Here is a 12,218-nt window from a genome sequence, read left to right as displayed (position 1 = left end):
TCGCTCAGCTTTTGTAATGCACTTTTGCCCTCTGATGGTTGGCGCTGCATGAGTGGTCTCTTCCACTCCATGAACTTCGTCCTGTGGCTGATCCACGTCCTGAAGCTCATCCTTAGGAACTAATAGCTCCTCATCTGCATGCAAGTGTGGCTCCCTCTGAAGTGAACACTTCATGGCTTTCTCCTCCTGAAATTTGATATCCCGTCGCACAACAGTCTTGCGACTGTCTGGCAAATACACACGATAGTTGTGGGTCGTATCAGTGTACCCCACAAATATCCCAACCTCTGCGGTCGGCTCCAGCTTCTTCCTGGCATCCTTCGTCACATGCATGTAAACGTTAGAACCAAAATCCTCAAATGAGAAATATTAGGTCTCTTACCAGAATAAGCCTCCTCTGGTGTACTCATGCCAAGTATCCTGTGAGGACAACGGTTCTGCACATAAACTGCAGTATTGCATGCTTCCACCCACAAGTGAATGGGTAGGCCCTGATCATGCAACATTGCCCGTGTAGCACCCACGATCGTTCTATTTTTCTGCTCAGCAACCTCGTTCTGTTGTGGGTTATGGGGAGCTATGAGCTCTCTTCGAATCCCTTCTGCGTTGCAAAAGTCCTTGAACTCACCAGAGATGAATTCACCACCATTGTCGCTCCTAAGAGCCTTCACCTTCTTCCCCGACTCCTTCTCGACCAGTGCTTTGAACTCACAGAACTTTGAGTATGTCTCGCTCTTCTTCTGCATGAAGAAGATCTAGCACTTCCGAGAGAAATCATCAACAAAGATCACATAGTACTGCGCTGCCAAATTTCCAATCCCAGGAAATAATGAAGGAGGCTCAAGTCATTCATCTCAAACTCCTTAGCAAGATCATCCTTGCATGAAAGTATCAACAGCTCATCACTTGTCAGAATCAAATAATCTACATAAAGTACAATGATAAGCAACTTACCCTCCACCAGAATCTGGTATAGGTTAGGATCTGCCTCACTCTTGGAGAATCCAAGTCCGGTGAAATAACTGTCTATTCGTGTGTACCAAGCACATGGTGCTTGTTTCAACCCATACATCCCTCTCTTGATCCTGCACACATGCGACTCGCTGCTGAAGATCTGGAAACCTTCAGGCTGCTCTATGTACACCTCCTCCTCAATGACTCCATTGAGGAACACAGTCTTCACATCCATCTGATGAATGTGCCATCCCATCTGCGTTGAGAGAGCAAGAATCGTTCGTATGGAAGAATACCTTGCGATAGGTGCAAAGGTCTCCTTATAATTGATCCCCTCTATCTGTGAAAAACCTCGGGCAACAAATCTTGCCTTGTACTTCTCCACACTCCCATCAGCTGCCGACTTCACTTTGTAGATCCATCTCAAACCCACCACTGATTTCCCCTCCGGTCTTGGAACAATCTCCCATGCACTATTTCTGACAATCGAATCATACTCTTCCACCATTGCGTCTACCCGTGTGGGATCCTCCACAGCTTCCTCGAAAGAGGATGGCTCAGTCACAACACATTTTCTCACAAGAGCCATGTATCCAGTGTACCGATCAGGTGACTGTCTCTATCTACGTTGAGCTGTAGGTGGTCGTACAACCTTCTTTGCATCTTGAGCCAGTCGCTCAGCTTTTGTAATGCACTTTTGCCCTCTGATGGTTGGCGCTGCATGAGTGGTCTCTTCCACTCCATGAACTTCGTCCTGTGGCTGATCCACGTCCTGAAGCTCATCCTTTGGAACTAATAGCTCCTCATCTGCATGCAAGTGTGGCTCCCTCTGAAGTGAACACTTCATGGCTTTCTCCTCCTGAAATTTGATATCCCGTCGCACAACAGTCTTGCGACTGTCTGGCAAATACACACGATAGTTGTGGGTCATATCAGTGTACCCCACAAATATCCCAACCTCTGCGGTCGGCTCCAGCTTCTTCCTGGCATCCTTCATCACATGCATGTAAACGTTAGAACCAAAATCCTCAAATGAGAAATATTAGGTCTCTTACCAGAATAAGCCTCCTCTGGTGTACTCATGCCAAGTATCCTGTGAGGACAACGGTTCTGCACATAAACTGCAGTATTGCATGCTTCCACCCACAAGTGAATGGGTAGGCCCTGATCATGCAACATTTCCCGTGTAGCACCCACGATCGTTCTATTTTTCTGCTCAGCAACCTCGTTCTGTTGTGGGTTATGGGGAGCTATGAGCTCTCTTCGAATCCCTTCTGCGCTGCAAAAGTCCTTGAACTCACCAGAGATGAATTCACCACCATTGTCGCTCCTAAGAGCCTTCACCTTCTTCCCCGACTCCTTCTCGACCAGTGCTTTGAACTCACAGAACTTTGAGTATGTCTCGCTCTTCTTCTGCATGAAGAAGATCCAGCACTTCCGAGAGAAATCATCAACAAAGATCACATAGTACCTGTGCTTTGCTGTCGAAGCTACTAAGAAAGGTCCACACACGTCTGTGTGAATTCTCTCAAGGATCGTCGTGGCACGACTATCCTTCTCGTGAAAGGTGGCTTTCACAAATTTTCCCAAAGTACACCCCTTGCACTGATCTGACTACGCAAGAGTACCTTTAGGAAACCCAGTAGTAATCTGTTGCAGTATCTTCAAGGCTCCATGGTGAAGGTGGCCCAATCTCCTATGCCACAGCTCGCCATCATCCCAGCTCACCAATCCTTCTGCCTTGCATGCCATTGCTGCGCAGCCATCTACATGCAACTGATAAAGGTTCCTAACTCGAACCCCTATCTTCCGGGTTTCTCCAGTTGTCTTATTGCGCAGGAAAGCCTTTCCCTCGCTGAAAACAACATCATATCCCTTGTCTTCTAACATCGCCACAGAGATAAGATTCTTCTTCAATCCTGGAACATGCATCACTTCCTTCAATATGAAGGGTTTACCAGACTCCCTCTCAAAGGAAATGGTACCGATACCAGTCGCACTGTATCTACCATCATCGCCCATCTCGATGTGCACTCCAAGATATTTCTCCTCCAAATCAGAAAACAAATCTCGATCTCCTGTCATGTGAAAAGACGCACCACTGTCCAAGAACCATACTGATCCCATCACACTTGATACCAAGCATGCGATCAACGAAAAATCAATCTTAAACTGCGAGGCTAAGGCCTCTCCTGTTGCAGATCCAACAACTTGCTTATTTTCTTCTTCTACGGAAAATGTGTGGCATAGTGTCCGTGCTGGTGACAGTGAAAGCACTTCACCTTGGACATGTCTTGCTTCTTGCCTTTCGCACCGGAATGAGAAGCTTTCTTGTTCTTCCCCTTCTTTGCTTTGGCAGCCAAAGCGCAATTTTCTTCATCAGGTGCCTTTGATGAAGATCCGTCCCTGGTATTCCGCCTGATCTCCTCCTGCACAAGATCTGACCAAAGTCTCTCCCATCCTGACAATTTCTCCTGATCATTGACAGAGTCCTGATAGGAATGCTAACTCTTCGGAAGACCAAGGAGAGCCACGCTCACCAAGTCCTCATCATCGACAGTCACCCCAAACTTCCCAGCTCATCCCTGCACTGAGTGAGCTTCGTGAGATACTTGGGCATACTGTCTCCTTTCTCACACTTAATGTTTCTGAGTTTATCCTTGAGCGCCAACTTCCTCTGGTCGCTCTTGCTTTGGAATAGATCTATCAACACTTTCCACATCAAGTATGGAGAAGCCTTTCCATGCAGGCTGGACACAATGTGATCCTTCACGCCCTCCAACAGAATCCTTCGACACTTTGTTGTCTTCTTTTGCCAAGCATCAACTTGAGCAGTATCAGTAGGCTTTGGGACCTCAGCCTCTATGAACTCCTTCAACCCATTATCATCTAACACCGCCTCCATCCTGTCTTTCCATGCAATATAATTCGAGCTGCCCTCAAGAGCATACTCCAATCGCAATCCGTTGAAAGACATTTCAACTTTGACACCAAGAAAACACTGCTGCAAATTCGAATTCCACCAACTTAAAACTCAACTGCTTTTGATCTAAAATTCGTGAGAACAAGGTATTTCTCGTACAGAGATTGACTATATGGGCTTTTACCGGATATCTCACCTTCCAAAGGAAGGATGAATCCAATGGCTACCTGGCCCGATTACAGAATCTGCCTGAAGAAATAAAATGTAAACACTTTCAGAATAATAGAACTGATGATCAACTCTGCTCTGATACCATGTAGAAATTTTGAATAATATGACATTTATTCACATAGATTATCCTGATTATACACTATTGCGGAATGCATGCATAATACATAACCTCCTCTACGTTGATCATCAATTTTGCGGAATTAAAAACAATGAAACATCAATCGCATGCACACATTAACACAATATGTAACTTGGGGAAAGCATACAACTGAAAACCCCACACTATCTATATATTATAATGATAGAGAACATGTAGCAATACATAGTATAATACTCCTCACAAGTACTTAGTACTATCTCCAACTGTTACACACAAAACTAGCTCAGATCTGAATCAATCACAGGTTAAAATCTCCTCTGCTGCTTGCCTGCCTCTACTGCGCAATCCAAAGTGAGTATGATTACCTTCCAAGCTCATTTTTACTTGGTTTGTACTGCGCAATCCTCATTGGCAATCTCCATCAATGCATGTGCAAATCTCATGCACAACTATAGTCACAACTGATAGAAATCTCAACCTCTAACACCTGTCTCCACTGAACTGTCCATGCACTGAGTTAACTGATGTATTCTTTAGTTGCTTTATGAGTTAATAATTAGTGAATTAATCAACAATTAATTCACATCACTCATCACTAGTGTATTCTTTAGTTAGACTAAATACAACTAGGTCAACCAAGTCAAACTGAACACAACTCCATCAACTCCTCAATCAACTCCACCAAACTCAACCACATGAGTTCTAACTGAAGTCCATCATGCAATAGCTCAACTGACTCATAAGAAAAGCGTATTTCCTTCTGACAGCTACATGTGCCACATCTGTAGCTCAAAATGAAGTGCTCCAAGAGGATAAGATAATGTTTATAGTCCAAATATTATTATGAGCTAATAATATTCGACTTTTCTATTTTTAGACTGGCAGTCTAAAAATAGACTCTGCCCATATGTCTAAAAATAGAAGTCCATCTATTTTTACCAGCATGACCAATCATCCTCAAATAGCATCTTGCAACTCATAGACCATGATCCATATGTCTAAAAATAGACTTTGCACCAAAAATAGCCTGTGGGCCTACTTAGTGAAGGCGACTCCTTTCCACTAAGCTCCATCATCTTGTTGCATTCTCAACATATTCCTTTCCCAAAAGAAGTACATTGGAGAATTCTTGAACAAATTTGGCATGGTTGAATGCAATCCTTTGTCCACTCCAAGGAAATAAAATATGAAGCTCACATCTAAAGAAGGGAATGAATTTGAGGATGAAACTAAGTATAGACAACTTGTGGGAAGTCTTATCTACCTCAACACTACTAGACCAGATATTTAATTTGCTATTGGAATCCTTTCCAATTTTATGGAAAAGCCTTGTGAGGACATTGGTCTACTACAAAAAGAGTTTTAAAGTACTTGAAAGGAAGCCATGACTTTGGACTCAAATATTCACATACAAATGACTTCAACCTGATCAGGTTTTCTAATTTAGAATTTGATGAAGATAAGGAAAACATAATGTCTACTTCAAACTATGTTATGAATCTTGGATTAGGAGTTTCCTCCTAGAGATCACACAAACAGTTAGTTCCAGAAGATTCCACAACAGAGGCAAAATATGTGGTAGTTGCAAAAGCAACCAAGGATATTATGTGGCGCAAGAAAATTCTTGAATATTTGCATGAGAAACAAGTGAACTATACTTCTCTTTTGAGTGACAATACTTCTGCAATTAAATTGGCTAAGAATCCCAAATTCCATGATCGAGCCAAACATATCAACACAAAGTATCATTTAATTCAACATCATGTAGAGGCCAAGACTATTCACCTACTACATTATTCCACAAATGAACAAATTGTAGACATCTTCACCAAAGCACTTGGAAGAGAAAAGTTTGAAAGGTTCATAATGTTGTTTGGACTCACAAACACTCCTTTAGAGGAAAGGGGGGAATGTTAGACACCTAATCCTTAGGGATTGGGTGAAAATATGTAAATAGAGTAATTTTAACAGAGCTTGGAATTGGAATTCCATAGGTCACCACTCTGATGCATATAATGATGTTCACATTACTGGAAATACAATTGGGAGTTACCTTCCTGTCCTGACATTCTAGGTAGGGCCTTTTGAGACTCATTGTTCTTGTTTTGGTGCACAACTTGGATCCACTATCCTTCAATATCATTATTAGTTTGAGTACCTAATTGAACTTGCAGCTTGCTAAAAAAGAGGGCCACCAAAAAAGTCAAGCTTAACCATGACCCAAGTTTTGGCATTGAAACCAAGTGTTAAGTAGGTTGATATAATTTATAAGTCAACATTTCATTTTTAGTCACCTATAATGATGAGAACAAACCCTTTCAAATCCATAAACCTATTCATATTGAAGAAAACACTACTTTGAAGATAAATATTGAAGAAACACATAAATCCATATATAAGAATCACATGTTATTATAACATATATTTTAGAAATAACCAAAATTATATAAAAAAAAACAAATAAAACAAGTGTAATCTGTAGCGTTGTTGCTTAGTATGTGCCTCTTATGCAAAAAGTAATTGATAACAAAAGTTATTGTATCTAAGATAAAAAATTCCCTTGATGCCCATGCATAGAGATCTTAAATTTTTTTAATTATTATAACTTGTGATTTGCAAGGTTCCATTTTGTAGGAAACATTATAATAGTTTAGATATTCTTCAACTTTTGAATTTAGGATTCTACTTTAGTATATTAAAACAAATTTTCAAAATATTAAACCAATAGAATTGTTAAAGTTTTTAAGTAGAGATATTTTTATAGTTGAATTCACAAAGTTAAGATTCAAAAGTGATTAGTTAAAACAATAAAATTTCTATTTTGCATTAAAATCATTTATAACAAAATTTTCCACAACAAATGACATCAATTGGATTTTGTTTGCTCTCTATATTCTTAAATAACTAATGCATCTACACTTGCTTATAAGTATTTATCTTGCATTATTTGACAACTTGATATTTCAAGGCCTTATATGACTCAAACACAAGTTGGCCATGAAATCCAGAAAACTATTAAAAGTGGCTAAAAATGTTTGAAAGAGAAACATTTAATATCATGAAATCAAACTAGCTATTAAAAGTAGGTAAAAATGTTTAAAAGAAAAACATTAAATATAATATTAAAGGAACACATAATTAATTATGAAAAGGCATGTTGACTTAGCGGCATATCAAAAAGCTATAAAGATTTATAATGGAGGGGACATTGTTTTTCTTATCAGTTCCAATTAAAAATCAATTGATGAAGGTTGTATTAATGTAGGAAGGGGCTCAAATGCAGCAAGAGTTTATAGGAAGAACTTAGATTGTATTTTAAAAAATATATCTATATTGATATAGAAAGTGATAGAATATCATAAATGTGTTGGATTTTTTTTATAATTGTTGCAATAGTATTGGAATCCTTGTAGTAAGCCTTAAAATAAATTTTGTTAAAGATTTGCCATTATAATTTAGCAATATTTTATTTAAGTAGTGACATAATAATTTTAAATGTTTTTGTTATATTAAGTAGATTATATGTGTCAATTGTATATATAAAGGTGAATCTATATATAAATTGGTTTCTCACACACACACATATATATATATATTAAAACATAAAAAATTATAAAATAAAAATGTGATTGAAAACACATTAATTAAAAGTCAAACATGAGTTTAAGACACACACTTAGAAATGAAATTTTCATAAATATTAAGATTTGATGTATGTATTGTTTTTCATAATATTGAGATTTCATGTGTCTACTATTATAAGACTTATGACATTTAAATTTATTTATTTATTTTTATAAGTAACAAAATTTTCATAAATATTAAAATTTAATATGTTTATTATTTTTCAAAATATTAAAATTGGATATATATACCATTATAACGATTAATAATAATTCATATATATATTTTTTAATATTTTGTTGACTAATTTTATTTATAACCCCATAGAATTTCCAAAACTAAACCATTTTGACTCTGGGTATAACAAGATGATCGATCTAACACCTAAATAATTTAAGGTATTAATTACCCTCACCTAATAAGCAGAATTCAAACAGCTTTCACCCTAACTCCTCATAACAATTTTCTAAAATGACACAAACAACTAAAATCTAGTTAAAAAGTTTATTCCATAAAACACGATTAAAATATCTTTCAGAATTTCCCAAAATAGGAGTTATCATGACAAACGATGCATGCACAGATTGGAGGCATTTGGTCGTACCATCATCATATCTCGTACTTCTAGAAACATTGATGTGACAACACTCTGACCACTCGACCCAGTTGGGACAACTTCAATTCCAAAATATTCCTATTGATTTCAGAAAACAACAATGGCCCCCTGCAAACACTGACAATACTTTATGAAGTTATGTGAGGCATTGAGTCAATTATGCTATGATGGAAGCATAATATGCCAAATATATCATATTATTGATTTCAGAAAACAACAATGGCCCCCTGCAAATACTGACAATACTTTATGAAGTTATGTGAGGCATTGAGTCAATTATGCTATGATGGAAGCATAATATGCCAAATATATCATATTGTCTTTTTTTCAAAGAAAAAAAGCTTTATGTATTATATGAAATATATAAGAGCTGAATAATACATTCTTTCTCTGTTTGTGCAGATCAGAGATATGATCCCATAAGTATATGAAGGAAAAACCTATAATCTAAAGAGCAAATTGACTCTGGATTCGACTCTGATAAAGTCTGATATCAAAACTCAAAAAGAAATACGACAGCCATGTATATTTCTTTACTAATCTGGAAGGGCAAAATCAGATATCTGATAATGGGAATCATCAGATACAATTTCGAGATGCCAATATTCTGAAGTAGAAAAGAGTCCCTTTTTTGAGAGACCGTCTGCTGTACTGTTTTCTTCCCTATTGATGTGCTGAATAGAGCAATTCTCCAGGCAGGACCAGTAGAACTGTATCCTATCTCTCCAACCAGACAGATGATGAACCTGAATGAAATTTTTCTGATTAACTAAATCAACCCATAACTTTGAATCACCATAAAAGGCCACCTGTTGAATGTCTAGGAATATGCAAAATTTCAGAAAAGTCTCCTTGGAAAAGTTTATAGCATATTAAATGTTAGATTGGAGGTAAGAATTCGTCCATTTTGATTCAAATGAGGGATTCTTTAGAGTTAGATTTGATGCAAATAATGATTAGATGTGCATCACGAATATAGAGAGAACATAAATGAGGGATTCTTTAGAGTTAGATTTGATGCAAATAATGATTAGATGTTCATCACGAATATAGAGAGAACATAATTTGCGGACTGTAGTAACTTGCACGAACAATTAAAGGACAGACTGGACTAATTTGAAAGACAAGCGTGCAACATTCAAGGTCTTCCAGGGCAGTACCAGGTTCTCCCGGAATGTCAGGTGTCGAATATAATAATATTTATAAATAGTTGCATCAATTTCACGGCCGTAGTGACGAGTGTGGCGATGGAAGGGGGTGGCCAGCGTTGCAGGGAAAATGGGTAGATGTGGCACTAAAAATCATTATAGGCGGTGGAGAGTGTTGCGGTGGAAGGTTGTTACAGGTGTTGAGTTGGAGATGGCTGAATCAGAATTCTAGCTTATCTTATAGATGGCGCGGTACTGCCTATTCCCATTGGGGTGGAAGGTTGTTACAGGTGTTGAGTTGGAGATGGCTGAATCAGAATTCTAGCTTATCTTATAGATGGCGCGGTACTGCCTATTCCCATTGGGCGATTAAACTCCTTCATAATCCAGGCTGAACCAGTTATGTCGGTGGGAGGTTAATTAAAATGGGCGATCTGCACAAGTCTCATGATTTGCCTGTGTTGCCGGAGGATTTGATCGTGGAAGTACTGGTGTGGTTGCCAGTGGAGTCTTTGTGTAGATTTCGCAGTGTGTCCAAGAAATGCAATGCTCTGCTCACATCAAGTCAATTCATAACGAGTAAATGGGCGGAGAAGCCTGGTAACAGGAAGCCATGGCTGCTTGTGCAAGATGTTGGCAGAAGGCCTCTTCATTGTTTGGCTTTCTTCTTCTTCACAGGAACCTGGAGGAATACCCCCTGCATCTCCTTTCCCTCCTTCGTGGCGCCAAATGGTAATGTAAAATTTGTTACTTTCTATGGATCAGGGGCAGGCTTGTTCTTGCACACAATCGATCTCCATCCATGTCTATCATTTGTTGTTTCCAATCCCCTCACAAGAACCTCCTTAAAACTGACCCCCATCTCATCCATAACGGTCTTAAGTGTTGGAGGCATCGTGGAAGGGGAGGGCGACAGTAGAGGGACATACAAAGTGGTGGTAGTTGGTGAGGACGGCCATGAAGCGGGGATAGTCGAAATATATGATTCTGCATTCAAGTCATGGAGAATTGCAGGACACCTGCCACATGATGTGCATATTGACAAGAAAGACTTGGTTTTCTGCGCAGGCTCATTCTACTGTTTTGCAGATATTCATGACCAATCGGGTATTCTGGGTTTCAGCATCCAACAGGGGACTTCCATCTTTGCGCCATTGCCGGAGATGGCTGACAGTGACTACATGTCACCTTACCTTCTTACCTATGGGTCATGGGTTCTAGTGGCCGGGTACATTTTCGGACATACAGAGGAGCTTTTGCAGGTTATTATATGGGAGTTTGACAAAGCCAAGGTCAACTCTTCTTCCTCCACCTCTTCATCCTCATCATGGTGGAAGGAGATTGCAAGAATGCCTCCGTCCCTGTCCAAAGATTTCAAGAGGATTTCTATGGACTGCAGTAAGTGGTGCATAGGAGTAGGGGATTGCACATGTTTCATAGTCTCTGGACATAGGAAAAGAAAATTTAGGAAGGTGACAGAGGTGGTAGTTTACAATGTAACTGAAAATGCATGGAGTTGGCTTCCCAGCCGTCCTGTAGACACCACAGCAAGTACATCGGAATGCTTTGAGCTTGCCATGGCCTTTGAGCCTAGGCTTGACATGAAGGTTGGATGAACCCTGGTATGCATGCCTTTGATTTCACATCCGCCACATTGGACATCTTAAACATTATAAGTTTCTTATTTGGATCTTCATGTTTCTTTTTACAAGTTATCTTGTCTTGTAATGTTCTTTGACTTCGACATCCTACCAAACATTAGGAGGTTTAGGATTTCATTATTCAGAGCTTATGTTTCTCTTTAGAAGTTGTGTTGTTTTGTAATGTTCTTTGAGTCAAATTGCAGACCTGTCGTTACTCCAAACTGTAAACGAGCGCAGCTTTGAGAAAACACAGATTCAGGCCTTGCAATCTCAGGTATGTTTTTGAAGATGTACCAAGAAACTGGAGACTCATTCTTTGTGAACACGGTGTGGATGGGGTTTAGAAAAGTGATTAATCCATAGCCCTTCAGGGATTCAGATTGTAACAGAGATGTTACCAAACATTTCCATGTTTGATATGAAAGCACCAATCATGTCGTTTCAACATCACTGGCTTCAATCACAAAGTAGTGGAATATCTCGTGTTTTACATGTTAATTTTCATCCTTAATACCTTGAAGGGATGCTTGGAGTTCTGAACTGGACCCAGATTTAGAATAGTTGTTTTGATGAAATGCAGTGATTTCTTTTAAGCTGATGCAGATTGTTTATGATCACCAAGCTCTGTTTCTCGTCTAAGCTTCCCGCAAAGTTTCTGCAGTAGAGTAATTTGCTGTTGAATTACACAAACATGTAATGAAATCTATTGGATTTCAACCAAATACCTTTCAACGGATTGACGGGCCCCATAACAGAACAGGAAAAATGACAAAGCTAAACCCAATTCTTGTGGAAGTAAAACAAAACATCGGAATATAACAAAATGGATTTAGTAACCTTCCTCTGGAAATGTTTTTAAAAACCAGAGCATCTCATTTGTCTGTTTCTTTTCCTTGTCTTCCTACCCCAACCATATGTTCTTCCCTGAAACAGAACCATATGTTCTTCCCTGAAACAGAAGTAATGAGGTAGTAAATCT

At 39.0% G+C, this 12,218-nt stretch overlaps 1 protein-coding gene across 2 annotated transcripts; it reads left to right on the top strand.

Annotated features, from left to right (window-relative positions):
- The first annotated feature begins 9,886 nt into the window (after positions 1-9,886).
- On the top strand, positions 9,887-11,545 carry LOC149242451 (F-box/kelch-repeat protein At5g15710-like). Of its 2 annotated transcripts, none has more exons than XM_089374244.1 (2): positions 9,887-11,203; positions 11,443-11,545. In XM_089374244.1, the coding sequence occupies exons 1-2, from the start codon at positions 10,022-10,024 to the stop codon at positions 11,464-11,466; spliced, it is 1,206 nt and encodes a 401-aa protein (XP_089230370.1). In that variant the 5' UTR covers positions 9,887-10,021; the 3' UTR covers positions 11,467-11,545. The 2 variants fall into 2 exon arrangements, with proteins under 2 accessions (XP_089230370.1, XP_089230371.1); XM_089374245.1 differs by having other exon boundaries at positions 9,887-11,218.
- The last annotated feature ends 673 nt before the right edge of the window (positions 11,546-12,218 follow it).

This window comes from Pinus tabuliformis, chromosome 8 (assembly GCF_031772625.1).
Source record: "Pinus tabuliformis cultivar Carrire ecotype Pingquan chromosome 8, CPIR1, whole genome shotgun sequence".
Lineage (NCBI taxonomy): Eukaryota > Viridiplantae > Streptophyta > Pinopsida > Pinales > Pinaceae > Pinus > Pinus tabuliformis.
The sequence above is the reverse complement of the archived record's forward strand: the minus strand, read 5'-3'. Positions and strand labels throughout refer to the sequence as shown.

What these genes read in the sequence shown, in the direction of transcription:
- LOC149242451 (XM_089374244.1), top strand. Translation starts at nt 10,022, where the DNA reads ATGGGCGATCTGCACAAGTCTCATGATTTGCCTGTGTTGCCGGAGGAT. An exon ending in AGCCTAGGCTTGACATGAAG is followed by an intron (nt 11,204 to 11,442) that starts GTTGGATGAACC and finishes GTCAAATTGCAG; the next exon opens with ACCTGTCGTTACTCCAAACT.